The sequence below is a fragment of the Mauremys mutica genome, chromosome 1 (genome assembly GCF_020497125.1).
Source record: "Mauremys mutica isolate MM-2020 ecotype Southern chromosome 1, ASM2049712v1, whole genome shotgun sequence".
Lineage (NCBI taxonomy): Eukaryota > Metazoa > Chordata > Testudines > Geoemydidae > Mauremys > Mauremys mutica.
In genome coordinates, this window is record NC_059072.1 from 173,555,926 (window position 1) to 173,576,294 (window position 20,369).

The following is a 20,369-nucleotide window of genomic DNA, read 5'->3' on the forward strand; positions in this document are numbered from 1 at the left end:
TATTCCCCACACGGAGGTGGAGTATGGACAGCGCTGGGAGAGCTTTCTCCCAGCGCTGGCGCTTTGACTACACTTAGCGCTTCAAAGCGCTGCCGTGGCAGCGCTTTGAAGTGTCAGTGTAGCCAAAGCCTAAGGCTGCAGGCTCAGCTAGCTCAAGCTTTGCTTCTCATCTTAGCTCCTTGTGGCTCCCAGGGACCCGAGCACCACAGCACATAGCTCCTTAGGCAGGATGGGAGGGGGGACAAAAACACCAGAAAGAGCAAAACAAAATTTTATAAATCGAAAGGCAAATATGCTTAAAAGAAGAAACAAGGTATGGAGAGAGAAAGCGAACAGAGATAAAAGGATGAGAGGAACATGGCTGGGGCCTGGTGCAAGTGGGGCCCGGAGAGCATCCAACCATCCATCTATCTTGAGGGGAACTGATACAAAAGAAAAAAGCAGCTTGGTGACCTCTTCATTAGGCTGCTATCTAATCTTTGCTACCATCTCTGGGTTGGACTCCATTGTAGGTTTGCAGTGGATGAAGAGGTAATGTCTGATTGTTTAATCATAAACATAGTTTTAAAAGGCAAATTCACAGACTGTTTTTTAATTAATTTGTCAGAAGTTGAAAATCTTGGGATATAGATTCTGAAGTTTAAAAAGGAGAATTAATTCATGTCACTTTGGCTACATAGGCACCATCAGGGAATGAATATATATATAAAAAATTTTGAGTCCACAGTACTGTATTTTGGTGTCTCAGCACATGGAATGCTTTTTTCATGGTCTTACTGTTGTATTTATTGCCACTGTAACATTCTCGGTGTAGTTTTATATAGAAATATTCATGTACTTGCATATTTGATGTAAGTTCAGTTCTGCTGCTCTGACTGCTTCCAGCATAGGATTGCCAACCCTCCAGGATCATCCCGGAGTCTCCAGGAATTAAAGAGTAATTTTTAATTAAAGTTTGTCAGGTGATGAAATCTCCAGGAATACGTCCAAACTAAATTGGCAACTCTACAGGTTAATTGAATTTAAGAAATACTTGTCTTGAAGTGCAAGTGATCTGAGATCTTTAAGTAACTGAAGACTGAAGAAGCTGACTAAATTGGCAGCTTACTGGTATGTTCTAAATACCCACCTTGCTAAATAGGAACTAGTGGATAATGATCTTTCTGTGTGGGAATGAGGAGAGGGAAGGTCTTGAGTGAGGGAATAGAATAAAATATGGACAGCATAGCCATTGAATGAGATTTCTATATTTCTCTAATTCACACTTTCAGAAAACAGTGGTTACCTTAATAATTTAGAATTGTTTAGTTCAGTCCTTATATTTAAATAGTTTAGATATAAACACATTAATTACGTGTCATAAACACATACATTCACTCTGGACAGAAAGATAATTCATACATTTTATAAAAGGAGAAATGTGCGTGGTTCCCCTCTCCAGTTGGCAACACTTGTGATTTTTATCATGATTTTAGTTATACATGATGTTTTAATTTAAAGCCTCAGTTCCTGGAGAACAGTGATTAGATATATCAGTTTGCAAATTTAAAAACAAAAAAAAGTTGCTTGCCCTCATAGCTGCTGAGAAAAGCCTGAAAACATGACTCAGGTGCAAGTTGAAAGCTCAAAAACCAGAAGGGCAAATAAAAATAACCTTAAACTTATTTTTTTTTAAAATATAACTAAGCCAGTCTCATGGTTTTGGGGGCCCAACACATGACTTCTGAATGTTTGGCATTAGCAATACTGTTAAAACTTCCCAGCACCACTGGCGGAACCTCCTAGACCTTGTGCTTATATCACACTGGTCACTGTGATAATCCACCAGCTCCACTGGACAACCTCTTTTAAAGCAGGATTACTCTGGGTTGGTAGGATCAGAAAAGGTGATCTTTCCACTTCCTCTGCTTCATCTGTGTTTCCAATATAACACTTCTACCACAGCCTATCAGAAGCAGACAAACTGCTGAGAATCCCTAGGTACTACTTCTCTAGTTCGGCCAGGAAGAGCCACTTGCAGGAGCACAGAGAGGATTTTTTTTCCCTTTTGAGTGTGAGATGCACAGAAGTAGAAGGAAAGAGCCCTCGAGGTGGGGAGAGTAAACAGAGACAAACTGAAGTGTAAATGGAATCCACAGAACTGCTTCAAAAGTTCTGCTAGCAAAATGGTAGCCTGTGAATATTGAGAATCATCCCTTTTTGTTATCTGCAGCGTGGACAACACCAGCAACATATTGCTTTACAAGGGTTTCTCTTTCTATACTTGGCTGCAAGTCTAAACTTTTCTCTTGATGTTTGAACATAATCTTGAGTATTGTTTACACCCGTTTCAATGTTGTTGATAATTTCCCCTTGTTCCTCCACCAGAAGCGAGATCTGGATAAACAACTCCTTCAAGTCTTTGATGTGGTTCTCCAGATTGACCAGTTCTTTGTGTCTTTGTTCAATCTCCGATAGTTGAGCTTTAGTGATTTTGACTTCAGTAAGCAGATTTTCATTGAAAATCTCCCATTTTCCTTGTTGAAGCATATCATTCACTTCTTCCTCGGAGACCTCTTTCCCAACCACGTCAAGCTGGCGGACAATGAATGTCTTGCATTTCTCCTGCTTGGCTGTTATAGCATCATTGTATGAAAGCATGGTGTTCTGGAAACGCTGGAAAAGGAACGCATGCTGAGATGTAAGGATTCTTACAATGGCAGAAGATGGCCCATGTTCGCTTTCAGACTTCTTCACTGTTTTTGATAGTTCATCCAAGCATTTACTTACATGCTCTGCTTGACTTTTTATTTCTCTTGTAATGTTGGACTCCTTTTTAAGAACACTGAACCTTCTCATTGAGGACACGAGGCTTTTCTGCTGCTGACCAAACTTTTGAACATCCTCTGCCAAGTTACTAATCTCGTCCTGAAGTCTCTGGATTTCATTTAGGTGCCTCTCAGTTATGGGCTCTTTCTCATAAATAATAGCTTGCTGTTCAAACTCTACTTGGTGGTCTTCTTTCACCTCAGGCGCACAGCTGTTCTCTTCAGCTAGCTGCAGTTCTTTTGCTCGCAGTTTAAGTTCTTGAAGGCGGTCTTTCATTTTTTCCGTTGTGCAAGGAACAGCAAGCTAACTTTCTTTCCTTATGAGTGGATGTCACTGTAATCCTAAATGTAACAACAACAAAAAAAATCCCTGTTTAGCAATTATCTGCGCACACACTGGCTATGCAGATGGCAGAGACCTATTCCCGTGCACAGAGATAAGATGTCAAAGAAGCAGCAAATGAGAGAAGATGAGCATCTGACTAAATATACCTTGTATCTGGTGATCACAGCTATTTGATAAATTGCATTTAACATGTATTGCTGACTGCCTCACCTGTACCCTGCCCACTAATCCACTTCCACTAGGACTTGCTGTAAAACCCTAAGCCTTTGACTTGCTTCAAACAGGTGCCAGTTAAGAGCATATCTCTGCCTTTTCACTGCAGAACTTACTCCCCAAATGTACACTGGTCTGAGGCCCAAGATGGGCTGTTCAGTCCTGTGCCAGCAGTAGTTTTCTGGTTTGGTTTCTAGAAATGAAAGTGGATTAGAAAATGAAGGTAGGGCGTGTTTGAAAAAAAATGGTCATCAAATAATTTACATTTTAATATGAATTCTTGGAGTGTGAGGTGAAGTTCCTAATAGTGTAGCTCTGAATTTGCAGGAGTTTTATAGCATTCTCAGCTTCCTAATGGGCCACACAGCACTTAATTTCTAGCCCTGGGTTGTTACAAGCTAGACCTTCAAAAGTGAAATGTTTTTGTTTGGAAAAACTATTTTATGCCTTTTTGTTTAACATGATTTTGAAATCTGTCCCCCCTCCCTCTCCTTCCAAGGCCTGTATAGTTAAACTAAGGGTAGCTACTTTTAAAATTCCTTTATTGTTCTGTAAGTTGTATTTGTTGTATACTGCATTCATGGTAGTATAGTTGGAAGGTTTTCTCTGTCTTTATTAGAATTACAGTAGAACCTCAGAGTTACGAACACCAGAGTTGTGAACTGACTGGTCAACCACATGCCTCAATTGGAACTGGAAGTACCCAATCAGTCAGCAGAGACGAGGGGTGGGGGTGGGGGAAGGCAACACTGTACAGTACAGTACTATGTTAAACGTAAACTACTGAAAAATATAAAGGGGGAAGTTTAAATTTTTTTTGACAAGGTAAGGAAACTGTTTCTGTGCTTGTTTCATTTAAATTAAGATGTTTAAAAGTAGCATTTTTCTTCTGCATAGTAAAGTTTCAAAGCTGTATTGAGTCAATGCTCAGTTGTAAACATTTGAAAGAACAACCACATTTTATTCAATTACGAACAATCTCCATTCCTGAGGTGTTTGTATCACTGAGGTTCTACTGTACCTGCCTAACATATTCATAGTTCTACTACATGTGACTAATAAAGCCATCTCAAACTAATAAGGTTTATATCAGACCAGGACATCCTATATTCTCTTCCTCTCTGTGAGTCTCTTCTATAATTTTTAATGGAAAATGAATTTGATTCTAGTTTCTAACCACATTACTCCACAAGCTTTTCATTTCAAACATAGAAACCTAACTAGAATATGCCAGATATAATCAAGGAGGTACTTGGAAGCCATTTGAGGATTATCTAGATTAAAAATAGTCATGTTCTTCTGATACTGAGGTTATAGCACAAACTAGGATTTAACTGCAAATCCGAGGAATTTATCTTTCAAATGACACATGGGACAACCTTGAACTAGGCTTCCAAGGAGTTCATGTCTGATCATTCTTAAACGGATTATTTTTAATATAAAATAATTCATTGGAGATTAAAATAGTTTACTGTGAAGAAAGCTTTGGTTTTGAAAACTTAATGTATTTAGCAGATTTTATCAGAGAGGAGTTGTCACACAAACACACGCTCATGGCTGGTGACTTTTGCACTGTCGTCTGTCATCTTGAATTGTAACAATCTTCAGTCTGTTAAATAAACAAATCAACAGTGGAATAAGTAGAGTCCTGGAAAATAAAAGTATTTTTTTAAATTTGGGTGTTTCTCTTTTTATATTAAGAGAAACCATGTAATATGTAAGGAAGAAAAAAGTTGGGAGAAACTCTCTTGGGAGTTTGGCAAAATATAATTCTATCTCAGATAAAAAAAGAAGCAAGTCTTTTGATTCAAAGATTTATTGAAGGGAAATGGGTATAGTCTATATTTTGTCCTCTGAAGCCTTTCTGGAACTGGGTAAGTGCCATGTAGTAGGTGTGTTTTAAGAGGTTTAAGTTCTATTTGATTTTTTTATTTGGTACAGCACTCTGATATTAATTATCTTAATGTATGAAATTTTTTATTCATGTAAGTATGTAAGGTGTGTAGACTGTTAGATGATTAATCCCTTAGAAAATGAATTTACTGTAGTCTTTTCAGCTGCTCCTTCAAAATGATCTTGAAGAGGCAGCATTCCACCCTTTCCTGTGCCTGTCTACTCTGTCATCTGTGAACAACTAAAAATCAGCTTCAGCACTGTTGCCTATTCCTACTATCAGCCTTCCACCATTCTCCAAAAAAAATTATAGCAGGATTTTGAAAGGGAATGAAACTGTCTGACACAACTTTAACAAAACAGCACACTTGGAGTGAAGCTTTCTTTGAATTTTTAGCTTACACTGTCTTTGGAGTGTAATAGTTTTAAAGTATTTAGTTAAATGTTATACTGTACGGGTCATTACATAGAGCAGAGCCCCATATGATTGCTTGCGTTCCTTGTGCTTATTGCGGGCTCACAGACTCATAGGGGCTTTCAAATAGTGGTCGTCTTAAACAGTGTGGTGAAAAACCTTGTATGGGCTTGTATCTCAAATGTGGAATTGACATGTTTTAATGTAGTGGCATTTTTGTGGCTGTTTCAGTACTACTGCTATTAAGCCCTCTTCTCCTCTTCTTACCCCCCCCCCCCGCTCCCCATCAAAGGAGAAAATAATTTATGGGCTTGTTTTTACAGTAGCATCTTAGTTCCCAGCTACCGCTCTGGAATAGGACTTGGAGTAACTGTCTAGTTCAGGATTTTTGTGCAAGTACAGCATAATATGAGATAGTTGTATAGTACCTGATGACCTTACATTTGGAGCTACTAGTGTAAAATTCATTTTAATGTCACAGAGCGTTAGTCAGCCCAAACATTTTTCCAGAGGACTTCTACAACATGACTCTGAAACTTTTCTGGAATTAAACATTGGTTATACTAGATCTGAGACCAGAGGGATATATTTAAATTATAAATGGAAGATAACCACACTTAGGAGTTTCTCCCTGGCCACTCGATTACAGACCTAAAAGTTGCAATATTAGAACAAAAAAACTTCAAAAACAGACTCCAACGAGAGACGGCTGAATTGGAATTAATTTGAAAATTGGACACCATCAAATTAGGCTTGAATAAAGACTGGGAGTGGAAGGGCTATTACACAAAGTAAAACTATTTCCCCATGTTTATTTCCCTCCGCACCTACAGTTCCTCACATCTCCTTGTCAATTGCTGGAAATGGGCCATTTTCATTACCACTACAAACGGTTCTTTTTCTCTCCTGCTGATAATAACTCACCACAACTGATCACTCTCCTTATAGTGTGTATGGTAACACCCATTGTTTCATGTTCTCTGTGTCTATATATATCTTCCTACTGTATTTTCCACTACATGCATCCGATGAAGTGAGCTGTAGCCCACAAAAGCTTATGCTCAAGTAAATTTGTTAGTCTCTAAGGTGCCACAAGTACTCCTGTTCTTTTTACACTTAGGAGTGTAAATTACACAAGCATCATTTAATGTGAAGTTAGTGACTTTATTTAATAAATTGTTTATATGTTAAATGGGAAATATATATTCTATATACAGAATGGAAAATAAATTGTTTAATCTAAACCAATTTAGGATTTTCTTTAATGTCTAAATTTGTTCATGTTGATTCCAAACTGCTGCTTTGTCTATCAGGATAATGAGTTGTCAACCTGATACATCTACATTAGATGTAACAGAGCAACAGATTACCAAGGATAGATTACTTCTGGGTTAAATTATGTTTGTAATCTTTTCTGTGAATGATCAGGAACCTTAGGTCTAGTCAGCAAAACAGGTATGTACATTTGGAATGTGAACTCTGATATCAACCAACTAGTGTTGTTGTACTGTTTTTATTAAAGTTTGGCTGGTAGAAATTTCTCATCATGTGCACTGAAGAAAAACACAACACTCCCCCACTCTCCTTGAACTCAAAAATGACTAATAAGATTTTGCTCAAATTTTCCAAAAAACTTACCATCTGGCAAAAAGCAAGAATGGAAAATTTCAAAGAAAGAGGTGAAGACTGAAGGAAGAGAGGAGCATGTGATAATGGAATTGTAAAAGAAACTTCTGTGCATCCTTACCTATAGAGGTCATGACTGCCTGTTGTGATAAAGGATAAATGATTAAAAACTTACTGTAAACTGTTCACTGGTCTTTACATAACTATACACAATACCATGACTACAGTCATGGTCCCTTATTTGGCTCTGAAATCCTTTTCATTGTGTCTACAGAGATGATCTGAACGTTCTAATTAGGTAGGTTTACTCTCTGTTACCTTTACCTTTGGGATAAACTTCTCACTGGTGGCAAAAATGGAGGATTTGTGCAGTGTGGGACACTACATCTCCCTTCCTATAGACTTAATAGGGGGAGTTCAAGTGCATCCTATCTTGAAATGTTCCCACCACCCTTAATTGAAGTGTACCTTTTGCCCAAGGTTAATTTTCAGATGAACTTCACCATTAGATCAGAACATGTTAGAATATATGAAGCAAGTTACGTTTTTAAAGCCCTTCTGTAATGTTATCAAAGTTCACCATCATACTGCCAAGATTCAACTCCCTAACCTTCAAATAATTCAAAATTGCTTAGAGTTATTGCGTAAAGAGTTGCCTGCACAGTTAGTAAGTGTAAACTAGTAGAATGCTGTTTTTTTTGTAGTGACAGGACAACTCTTTTTAATATATTGATTTTTTTTTTAAAAGTCAAGATCTTTAACATTCAAGTTCAGTGTGCTTATATAGCCTCCAAGTAGTGACACACGAAATGACAGCAAAGGAGTGATTCCTATAAATTGTCAGTATGCAAAACACCTTTTGTACATATTTACACAGTAGTGTGAACACCTTAAATAATAGTACAGTTGTAGTTTCTCTGATCCCTAGTCTACACTTAAGGTCCCTAAATACATTTTTGCATAATGAAAAGTAATGAAACTGAACACTTTTGAATATATTTCCAACAAACTCTTAAATATGTCAGTGCACAGGAAGAGTTAACAGGAAATCAAACACAACAATAAATGTAAACTGTGTTCAGACTTTTTGCTGCAGGCCATAAGTAATTGGAGTAAAGATAGATACTGTATCCTACCATTGGTAGTCTCCCCATGCTCGCCTTGATTTTTCTTGTTTTTTTGCTGCTATCTTATAGTTTTTTCGTGATACAATGTAATATTTTTCTAAGAGCCAACAAATCCAGCAGTGTCAGTGTTTTGGTAATGTACAGAGACTTAAGATCAGGCAAGTCTGTTAATCTACTGGAAAACATTATTTTGCCCAAAACAAAGAAGCCCTCACATGATGTATTCATGTTGTTGCAATAATTCCTTAGCATAGCTAAATTTACTGTACGTCTGCCCCTAGTAGAAGACATGTGATTCGTTAAAGATAACATTTTTTTGAAATGTTTCAGAATTGCTTGGCACCATTTAGACTGCTCCAGGGAAAGTTCAGATTGGGGCATGTGAAAGTAATCGGGAATGCTGAATAAAACTTCAGAGAAGTGACCTGAAAATCTGTTTTAGCATAACCTAACACATCTGTTGACCCATGTTAATTTAGTATGATTTAAGAAGCCTATAATTAAAAGGCAAGTTATAAGGGTACACCATTGGTGGTAGTGGAGGGTGGCAAGATAGAGCTTTTGTGAAGCTGAATGATTTGCAGTTAATTGTTGGAAAACTTTAAAACAAGCAATCACCATGTTACCCCTTCAAAACCAGTTATAATCATAATGAACGTTGGCTGCCAACTCACTGTTAGTGTAAACATGCAATGGCAGAAAAACAGTGGTTTTGGATTTTGTATATCTTTGTGTTTTGTATATCTTTAAAGAACTGTCTACGTAGTTTCTATGTATTTGAGTGACATTATCTTCAAATTGGTGAATGCACGCTTCCTTATAGGAAAATATAGTGATAGTGTATGAATATCCTGGGACTGTGTACTGGAATATTCAGAATACGAGTCTCCTATTTTACCCTACACGCTCACAGATTGAGCAATTAGTGTTCAAATATTAAACTCAGAGTTAAGAGGAAAACACTTTTTAAGTAGCTATTAATAATTGGACGACTTTGTGCTTTTACTTTAGTCTTAGTGGGATGGAATGTAAGCAATTGAAACTTAGTTCCATATTTTACATCCTTTCAGCCTAGCTGTTGCCTGCAGACACTGCTTGCCAATTAAGCTTGTCAGTGTGTTGGCAACTAAGAAAAATGCAAAGTCAGAAGTTTCAGATAAATGCAGTTGACAAGTTGAAGTGGGGGATAGGCAGATTGTGTAATTGCTGGTGGTCTCATTATGCTATGGCTCAAAACAAGCAGTGTAAGTGCTCAGTATTTTCAGTCAAACACAGTGCAGCCTTGGATGGCTGTAAACACAGTTGGTATCCATCTCTAACATGGTTCCAAGCTATATTACAACCGTATTCAGAAACAACACTATAGACCAGGGGTCGGCAACCTCTGCACATGGCTCACCAGGGTAAGCACCCTGGCGGGCCGGGCCAGTTTGTTTACCTGCCGCGTTGGCAGGTTCAGCTGATCGCGGCTCCCACTGGCCGCGGTTTGCTTTTCCAGGCCAATGGGGGCGGCGGGAAGCCGCGGTCAGCACATCCCTCAGCCCGCTCCACTTCCTGCAGCCCCCATTGGGCTGGGATGGTGAACCGCTGCCAGTGGGAGCCGCAATCGGCCGAACCTGCCGATGCAGCAGGTAAACAAACTGGCCCGACCTGCCAGAGGGCTTACCCTGGTGAGCTGCATGCCAGAGGTTGCCGACCCCTGCTATAGACTATATGAGAGAGAAGAACCCTGCATGACAGTCGCTTTTGAGCACAGTGGCTGTGAGCAGAGTTTTAAGAGTGTAGTGTGGTCCGGAGTCCAAGTCGTCATTCTTAGGTGCCTCGTATTAGTAGTGCAAGAGTAGGCTCAGTGAGATGTGCAACATTTGAAATGTCTGTTGTTAAAATACTTTTTGGTCCACATGGGAAAAATTAGATTAGATCTGAATTTTCAGTTTATTCAACAGCTTTGCTTGTGTATTTTGTCACAAAATTGGAGAACAATTTGTTATGCTTTCAACGTTTTGCTGTAGAATCTTCCAGTGAGGTTACCCCTAATGCTGTCTTAAAGTAGATACAGAAGAAAGGCACAGGTTTTCTTTTTTTAATTTAAAACATCATGCTTATAGGATATGCAGGCTCATTTTTTTGTTTATCAAATGGTAAGCAGACTTGATGAATATTTCCTCTATTAAAAAAAGTCACTGCTTTAAAATGTTAAACGAGCTGATGTTCATGGAAAAATACCTATTCGTAAATTGTATTGGAACAAGTCACATTTTCTGTTTCTGTGCCAAATTCAGTCCAGTTAGACCAGCTTCTATTTTTAAAACACTGCTGTATTTGTGCATATTGTAAAAAATGAATTATTCACTATAAACACTCTGGGTATCTGTGTGTGTTATATGTTGTGCAATAAAAGGAATGTAGCAAACAGAGGGACTCTGTGAAGATTGTTCAGCCTGAAAAAACATACCCACTTGAACAGGCTTTATAAACTGAAGGTTGTTATAGTGTATTAAACTGCACTGCACGTTTTTAGTGCAACATCATTGTCCATTGAAAAAGTAACGAGTAGTGGGCAATAATGCTTACGTTAGAAATCTGATGCTTGGGGCTTACATTAAGAATGTGACACCCAACTGGGATCATACTGGAACGAGTGCTTTTGGGGCTATTTGTCCATACAGCTGTCCTAGTTTGCTGCAGGTAAGCTCTGCCACTGACTCCTGATAGGGTTGTTGATAGAGGGTGCCTGGAACAGGGCTCTGATGTGAGCAGAGAGTGGTGAATTTGTGCGAGGTTGTATAGTTAGATACTTGGTGATTAGCATGAGTAGGTTTTGAGGCGAAGTGGTGGTATTGGGTGCAGTGTGTGAAACCGGGAGTCGGATTAGAAGACAGTTGTGAAGGGAAAACAAGGAACAAGCTTTCTTAAGAGTTGAAAGGGCTAGGGGTATTAATGAGAGGGTTGTTTGAGGGTGTGAGGGATGACTGGGAAGTTCTGGATGTGACGGACAGGGGAAAAAGTGATTTCTTTGGACATAATAGTAGGGGTTGAGGGTTCCTGAGGGACTGGTAAACTCCAGGAGAGGGAACTGCAGAATTTTGTAAGGCCATTATATTCTAGGAAGAATGAGAATTATTGTAGGTTGCTAGCCTTGAGATGCTGGGTGAAGGAGGGGATTGTGAGCAGCTGAGATAGTACAGGGTCAAGAATGGGCTGAAGCACTAACATTAGTGGAATGTGAAGAAATGGTGGCTGTTGCGAGTCATAGTCTGTGTAAGCTTTTATGCCTTCAAAGTGCTCTACAACAGCTGATCCTCCACATGTTCCTGTGAGGTAAATGGTTTATTGCGTCTCTTTATGGTTGGGGAAACTGAGATAAGTAATGAAGTATCTTGTACACATTTTGTCATTGGCAAAACCAGGATTTGGATTAGAAACCTGCGAGTTCTGGATCCTTTATTTTAAACATTGCCATAATAATAATTATCACAATTCCCATGCGTACAGATAGCAGTTGTGCTGTATTTCACCGTTTCTTTGGGTAATGGAAAGTGAGAAGTGCATGCAGTATGGACTTCCAGAACTCAACACTAACAGCCTGGAGATGGCCTCTTGATGTTATATGTACACTGCACCTGGAAGTCCAGACTGACAAACCACTCTTTTTACTAACTGCAGAAATAGACAAGCTGTGTAAGGGGAATGGATAAACCTAATTAGAAACGAGAATGGAGATTTTTAAAGTTTCTAATGTGGCTTTTACCATAGCTAACATCCTAACTTTAAAAATGTCTTAATGTTGTCAGTGCCCCTTTTGAAAAAACTGGCAGGGTTTTCAAAATGAGTAATGGAGATGCTGACCTTTCTTCAGTTCATTTGTGGCTACAAAATGGAGTAGCTTCACCTTTACTTGATTGTTGATGCAAATGTGATACCACAACTACAAATCACAAAACTCCCCCAATGAAAATTAGGCAAACCTCAGCTGCAATGGTGACTATTTTGGAAGCTCAGCCACTGCTATACTTTGAGGGCAATAAAGCTGGGCAGCATGGGAGATGGGTGAAATCAATGCATTTAATTTCTGTGGCATCTGGTAGCTACCCAGACCATTCAAGGTTTGCTCTCCTGACTTATACAACTGAAGACTAAAAATTCATACTCTGTAGATTGCTGACTAGTGCTTGGTCCCATTTCACAGCTGCCAGACCAGAATGCTGACATTGTACCCATGAAACAGAGCTTTACTAAAGTGTGAGAGAGCTTTCTAGACAACTTTCAGAATTTTTATCAAAAGAACTGCACTGTGCAAAGAGCACACATCAACTGTATGCTGACTCCACAATCAAGCTCTCTATCCAAGTACAGTATAGCAGAGGCAGTAGTAGTGTAACCTTCTGCATTGCTCTGCTTCTGGGGGTGAGAGAGATCTTAAACCTTCATGATAAACCAGTGGCCCCTGAGATGCTACTGCTAACAAAGCTGACAAGTTTTTATGGACACAGTTATGAGAGGAAGTAGCCTAAACCCACCAATTCACTTTACATTGGCCACCCAACTAGCTGTCAGATGATCTGGGTCAAATAGAATCCAATGAGCTACAGGTGAAAGGCTTTATATCCCATTATCCAATTTCTGCAAGGCTAGAGCTGGATTATTTAGTCTTCAGTCTTTTGTCTGTGGAAGGTTTTCAGTTCTTTCTCCTTTATCATGTGTTTACCTATAGTTTAAATCCTGTAAAAAGCAACAGACAGTCCTGTGGCACCTTAAAGACGAACAGATGTATGGGAGCATAAGCTTTCGTGGGTGAATACCCACTTTGTCAGACACATGTAATGCATATTTATCCACGAAAGCTTATGCTCCCATACATCTGTTCGTCTTTAAGGTGCCACAGGACTCTGTTGCTTTTTACAGATCCAGACTAACACGGCTACCCCTCTGAGTTTAAATCCTGTGCATAGACATACAAAAATACCAGTTACTGTCTGTCTGCCCTTCAGCCTGAAGTTGGGAATCCTTGTTTTGAACTCAGAGTTCTCTCTGGATAGATTCTGTTTGATCGGGCAGTCATGATTCAAATAGTACAGGGTGGAGAGCTTTGAAAAAACACTCCCAGTAAATGAAAATAGGATTCAGAAGTGAGGTGAGAATGAGTCACAGGATAAGTTGTTCTAAGTGAAACAAAAAGTTAGAATTGTCATTATCATGATTACTTCAAGTGGTAGCCTAAGAGAGGAGCTGCACTAGACATGGCTACAAATATAACACAGAGAGAGATTATTACTGTATTTCTAAGTATACCCTGTATTTAGAGGTGGTGGAGTTGGCTGGGGGAATCTTGAATTAGATAAAGTTGATTCTCTTTAATCTCCTTCCAATTGCACGTATACAAACTCTTTATTCCATCCCCTTAGTACAGGGGTCTCAAACTCAAATGACCACGAGGGCCACATGAGGACTAGTACATTGGCCCAAGGGCCGCATTACTGACACCTCCCCCACGGCGCTGCCCTCGGGCCCGCCCCCACTCCACCCTTTCCATGAGGCCCCGCCCCTTTCCCGCCCCTTCCCTGCCCCCATTCCAACCCTTTCCCCGAAATCCCCACCCCAACTCTGCCCCCTCCCTGCCCCCAGGTGGTGCAGAAGGGGTGAGGGGTGTGGCAGGGGGTCAGGGCAGGGAATCGGGGTGCAGGAAGGGTGCAGCAGGGGGCTCAGGGCAGGGAGTTGGTGTGGGGTGCAGATGGGGTGAGGGGTGCAACAGGAGGTCAGGGCAGGGGATCAGGGTGCAGGAGGAGTGCGGCAGGGGGCTCAGGGCAGTGGGTTGGGGTGCAGGAGGGGTGTGGCAGGGGGTCTGACTGCAGGAGGGACTTGGGGGGCAGGCACTGCCCCCGTGCCGCTCCAGGAAGTGACTGGAACATGGGGGAGCAGAGGAGCAGGGGTGTGTGTGTTGCTGTTGCTTCAGGCACCGCCCCCAGCATCTCCCGTTGGCCGGGAACGGGGAACCGTGGCCAATGGGAGCTGCTGGGAGCGGTGCCTGAAGCAACATCAACACACACCCCTGTGCCTCTCCTTCCCCAGGTTCTGGCCACTTCCCGAAGCAGCGCCGGGGCAGGGCAGGCAGGCAGGGAGCCTGCCCTGCCCTGCCCCCAGTGCACGCCGGGCCAGAGCCGCTCTAGGTAAACACTGGGGGGGTGGCGGGGGGCTGTGAGCAGCTCGCGGGCCACAGAAAATAACTTTGCAGGACGCATGCGTCCCGCGGGCTGCGTGTTTGAGACGCCTGCCTTAGTAGGTGGATGGTACTGCAGCACCTTACTTCAAGGCATATCGTGCCATCAGTTTTTCAGGATAACTCACTATTTTAAATAGGAGTCCCAGTTTGAGAGGTAAAGTAGTATATAACTCATTGTCTTTGAGAAAGAAATGCCAGTGCCAATTTACTGGTAAATACAAAAAAGGCAATGATGAATTATGTGACTCTCACTTCTCAACAAATCCAGAACATACTGTAAAATGAGTCTGTTACTTTGGAAATAGTGGATGGGAGACTACTTATAGCTAAAAATCTATTTTAGATAGCTAGTTTCATTTTCTAATATTTTACTGGGTTAATATCTGCTAAAGGTGTCCTGCAAAGAGAGGAGATAGGAATCAAAGGAGTCTTGCTTTCTAGGTCCTTCATAATATATAAGAAGGACTGAAAGTGTGAGGTTTTTGTATGTTGGTATTTCTAACATATAAAACAATCAGTATAGTCTTGTCTTCCATGACTTTGCCAGAGATTTCATTGGAAGACTAAAAAATTGCAGTGGGAGCTTACTAAACCCTTAGTTGAAGGGGAAAGGATGTGGAATCTAAAGAAATCTTTCTCCTCAACTGTAGGCCAGGTGTTTGAGTTAAATAGGCATTAATGTAAACAGGGAATAAAAATCCTTTCCTGTCTTAATTGCTGAGGTTTCACTTTCCTGGTATTAGTAGGAGTAGGTCATTCTCTTATCCATATGGCCCTGCGAGAAGAACAGGGTAGAGAAGACCTGAATTTCTAATGTTATAAACAACAATAAAACCAAATTGAACACACTTTTCTTTAATACATAAATTTATTTTAACTATTAATTATTAATACAGTCAATAAATTCAGGCCTTCTCTATATACCATGAAATGCAGAAAAGCATAACCGACTTGCTTTTCCTTTGCAGATCACTGTTATGATCAGATCTCCTTTGTGCATACGCATGCACATACCTCTCCTTTGTTTTTCCCACTACATATGGTAAGAATCTTGGTTAATACACTACCTTAGCTGAGGGGAGAAGAGAGACCAGTATCCATGATCTCTAAATGAAACCACTGTTGCTCATGGAAATCCATTCCTATTGAATTACTTCTGCTATTGCTAGCATTTCTGATACTGTACATTTTCTGAGTTTGTGGTACCCTTCACTGTTCATGATTTTTGATGGGCAGTATTTATTATAATTTTGGGCAGTACAAAGGCTTTAGAATCAATTAGAAATCATATTTGTAGGCAATACATGATTTATCTTGTCAGGTCAAATTGGGTCCAAAATTTTAGGTTCTGTAGTCAGACTTTTACAAAAAATATTCCACATAGGAATGTTTTTATGATACTTCTTAAAGAAATCCACTGGCAAGATAGGAGTCAATATACTCCTTCAGTATTTACATTGCAGCATTGTGCTTATGAATGAAAATCAGTGGATCTTGACCCAGGCTGAGAGAGAGGCAAAAAAATAGAGAAAAGTAAAATTGGTTTTGTAAAGTTCTTTCATGTATGATGGAGCTTGAAATATAAATAAGGAAATGTGCAACCTGACATTAATTTGAAAGTGTCCTTTGTCCATATTTGGATCAATCCACTAAATCATCTGTTGTATTTCAAAACCACGTAGCATTCAGATTTTTGTTTTCTGTTGCTCAGGTTTCTTACATTTTAGAAATAGGCAAATCAAGGAGTAAGTTATTTTGTATTGTTTTGAGGCATTCAGATTTTGCCTATAGGTGAACAGAACTTTTGACTGAATGCTTGTCTATGTATCGGCAATACTTTTCTTAAATGCCAGATGCATGATGTCAGCGCTACTAAATGTACACAAACACTCCCTTTCCCATGACTCTTCAAATAAAGTTCAAAAGCTCTAGTCGTCATAAAAATCCTAATTGATCTAAGTGTTAGTGCTTTGACTTTAATATATATATAGAAGTAAATATGTTAATATGCAATCTTAAGAGAAACCCAAGTATCTTAATATAAAATTAAAATAAAATAAGCATGTTTTTCTGTGTATACAGTTTTTCACTTGGTAAACTTAATTTGACAAACTGAGAGAAGCACTCTGCCGGTATATCACTTCAAGTATGTTTTGATGTATGTCTCTCACAGTTTTAAACATGAACCTTCCTAATAAAAGATTCTACTGACTTGGAAAATTAAAAGCAAGTCCTTTCCTTTAAGGCGATTCTGGCACACTTCCAGAAAAATACATGTATGTGTTAAAACTTGTCTCACAAATTAGCATTCATATACATGAGCATTAAAACTGTTGAGCATATTTAGTAATAGCACTATCAAATTCAGAGCAGGGGAGACATCCACTATTTGAGTATCTTCACACTTAGTTATTTCATTTTAAACTGTACTATATACTGTTTCTGTAATATTTGCAACTATTAATGCAAAATAAAACCAACTGTTTACCTTATAGTCCTGTGCTGGTGGCAGTCTTTTATTGTTTTGTTTTGTTCTTCAGTGCTGGAATCCTACTTCTAAGGGTAAACTTCAGTGTATCCTGAAAAGTATGATTTTGACCATTTGCTTAAGTAATGCGTCTTGAGTGCCTTTCTGTTAAACAGTTTCTGCATGCCTGCTCCTCCTAGTTCTTAAATAATCATCTGGAGGGTGCATCTCGGAGAGCTGTGGTATGAGAAGCTGACTCCTTGCAATGTAGTACTACAGTAGAAGAGCAAACTGGTTACTTTGCTCTTGGGGAATCTGGTTCTGCCGGTTGGAGACTCAGCCTTGCCTTAGAGGAGGTTCATTTTATTACAATTGGCCAATAGCAGAAAGTTCCTGTGACTAGCTTCTTAGATACAGTATTTGTAGGCTGGAAATACAGTAGTGGCTGTTAAGTACAATATTCATTTAAAACAAAATAAAAACCAAAAACCTCCTTGAACAGGAATTTAAGTTCTACATTGAAGGCTATCAGACCTATTCACAAAACTAGTTTGGAAGGGTAGACCCCCAACAGTCAGTATTTTAAAAGTCTTTAACTCAGTTCATAAATTCAATCCAAAGATAACACAGGAAAAAGTACACCAGTGTTGTGACATGCTTAGGCTTGTCAGAATTCAGTTTTCATTTATTTTTTATTTCAGTGGATGATATCAGTGTTTTATTTTTAAGATTTTTTTATTTTTATCAATTTTAAATTTTCACAGCCGTGGGAAATTATGGGATCAAATAATTATTTAATGATGTTGAATTTAAAAAGTTAAAGCTTATACCCATTTAAAACAAATTGTCAGCATCACATGTCAAAGTGTACAAAGTAAATATACTTCAATTAAACTGAGTTCTCAAACAGCATTTTTCTTACTTTGCCCATCTGTAAGTTTTGATTATCCTCAATGGAAGTATTTTTTTCATCTGTTTGTGTATGGTGAAATCTATCTTTGCCAATATTTACCAGTAAAAATATAATCCCTCCAAGCATACGTAGGTTGTATCTTAATCAGTTCTCTTCACCAGCTGTGTCCTCTTCTCTGGCTGTTTACCTTGTCCAACAGATATAAGTAGTTAGCTATTTCACTTCTTATGTAATTGTTACGTATGCCAGGTATAGAAGCCTCAATCCTTTTGTTAAAATATTCAGAGTTTAAGGCCAGAAGGGACCATCAGATCATCTAGTCTGACTTCTTCCATGTCACAGGTCACCAACACCACCCAGCAGCCACGCACTAAATCCAACAACCCAAATTAGACCAAAGTATTACAGTGTGATGCAAAGTGTTCCTGAGGCCGAGAACATGTGGAGGTGCTGAGGTGTATCAATGCTCAAGGCCCTTGTAATGACGGGGAAAGTATTATGTGGGTATATCTCTATTGATCAAAACAAGTGACCTGCTCCCCCATGCTGCAGAGGTGGGAAAAGAGGTGGAAAATAGAATTCCTAAGGTTAGATTCCCTTGTCTATTAGGCGGGGCGGCTCTAGGTATTTTGCTGCCCCAAGCACGGCAGGCAGGCTGCCTTCGGCGGCTTGCCTGCGGGAGGTCCGCCGAATCCGAGGGACCAGCGGACCTTCCGCAAGCATGCCGTCGAAGGCAGCCTGCCTGCCGCCCTCGCGGCAACCAGCAGAGCACCCCCCGTGGCTTGCCGCCCCAGGCACGCGCTTGGTGTGCTAGTGCCTGGAGCCACCCCTGCTATTAGGCACCTGAATCAGTGGCCTGGTTTACAAAAGTTCTGAGCATCCAGCAGCTCCAAGTGAAGTGCACTGGGAAATGCTGGGTGGCCAACATTTTTGAAAACTAGACCACATGTTCAGATGCAAAATGACAGACTTAGAAGCCTAAACGTAGGCATTCATTTTAAAAAAATCTTGTCCTCAACAATCTCCTTCCCTTTAGTTGTCATGGCTAGGCTTAAGTCAGTGTGTGTCGGGGAAAAGAAGTTTCTCTTCATATTTGATGTCCTTGGTTGACAGGGCTGCACTTAGGTATAAGAATAGTATTTCTGCGAAGCCACCGTTTTAGATTCTCCTCAAGGGGTTGTCAATGAAGACAGGACCTACTTTAACACTGAAGCTAGAATTTTATTTCTCTGTTAGTATATAAGGAATGTTTACATTCCTGGTTCTTCCTCTGTTTTCTAAATATCCTACATAGTGTCCTGCAACCAGATCATCTGCCAGCTTTTTGGACGGCATAGTGTTGTATAGTAGCTATTTACAGTACCCATGGTGGCACTCACAAGATTGTCATTCTCACATGCTGCCTGCTTCCCCCCCACCCCCCCATCTCCAGTTTACATTCAGTTGAAGAATATCTGTTTTAAATTGTGCAAAATGCCCCATACACTATCTTGTTTAGAAGCCATGTGTGCAAATACACCTTGAGCTACAGTGTCTAGGCAAAAGTTTAGTTCCTAGCCTGTACATATGGCAATGCTTTGGAGTCATGGATCATGGGTCTAGCATGACCAGATGTCCCTATTTTATAGGGACAGTCCCGATTTTTGGTTTTTTTTCTTATATAGGCTCCTATTACCCCCCACCCTCGTCCTGATTTTTCTCACTGGCTGTCTGGTCACCCTACATGGGTCTCTTGTGCTGGGTGCTACACAAACACATAGGAGATACACTGAATAGTTTACAGTTTAGTTTTAAGGTCATGTCTATATATGTGTCTCCAAGAATCCCTCAGTGCCAACTGGCAAAGGGTTCAATGTTCTTTAACAGCAACTCCTCTCAGCCTTGACACACTCACTATGCCAACACACTGCTTTCATAGTACAGCGGACCCTTACTAGAACACTTGTCTATATAGCGTGAATTCGCTTATAGCGCAGGACCGCACATGGATCCCAAATTTAATTACCTTCACTGGAATCCATGGTAACGCAGTCCCCGTGTTACCGTGAGACTGTGCATGGATCCCAAACCCTGCATTCTAGCGAGGGTCCAGTGTATTTATGTGTAAAGAATATAATGTGAGGTAGCAAATGAAAGCCCAGGACATGCTGGTCATTAATATGGTGAAATGTACTGACAGTATATAAGGAACTGTGTGTATGTATACTGACATAATGTTTTAAAAGCCTATAAGAAGGGAGAGTTGACAAACAGGTCTTCTGCCAGACCAAAGCATGTATATTCAACTATCCCTGTCTCCAGTGTAAACAAAACATTGTAAGGTCAACACAGAGAGCCCTATT

The 20,369-nt window shown here is 40.0% G+C and overlaps 2 protein-coding genes across 6 annotated transcripts in view; one reads left to right on the forward strand and one right to left on the reverse strand.

The window, feature by feature from the left end:
* ARL13B (ADP ribosylation factor like GTPase 13B) overlaps positions 1–20,369 on the forward strand; it is an 87,622-nt gene that overhangs the window by 25,920 nt on the left and 41,333 nt on the right. The window lies entirely within an intron of this gene.
* On the reverse strand, positions 1,234–17,365 carry STX19 (syntaxin 19). Its single transcript, XM_045001939.1, has 2 exons — positions 17,136–17,365; positions 1,234–3,149 (listed from the first exon to the last, which is right to left on the reverse strand). Exon 2 carries the CDS (start codon positions 3,082–3,084, stop codon positions 2,203–2,205), a length of 882 nt encoding a protein of 293 aa, XP_044857874.1. The 5' UTR covers positions 3,085–3,149; positions 17,136–17,365; the 3' UTR covers positions 1,234–2,202.

Excerpts from the sequence above, each read along its gene's own strand:
- STX19 (XM_045001939.1), bottom strand. The coding sequence starts at position 3,084 with ATGAAAGACCGCCTTCAAGAACTTAAACTGCGAGCAAAAGAACTGCAG.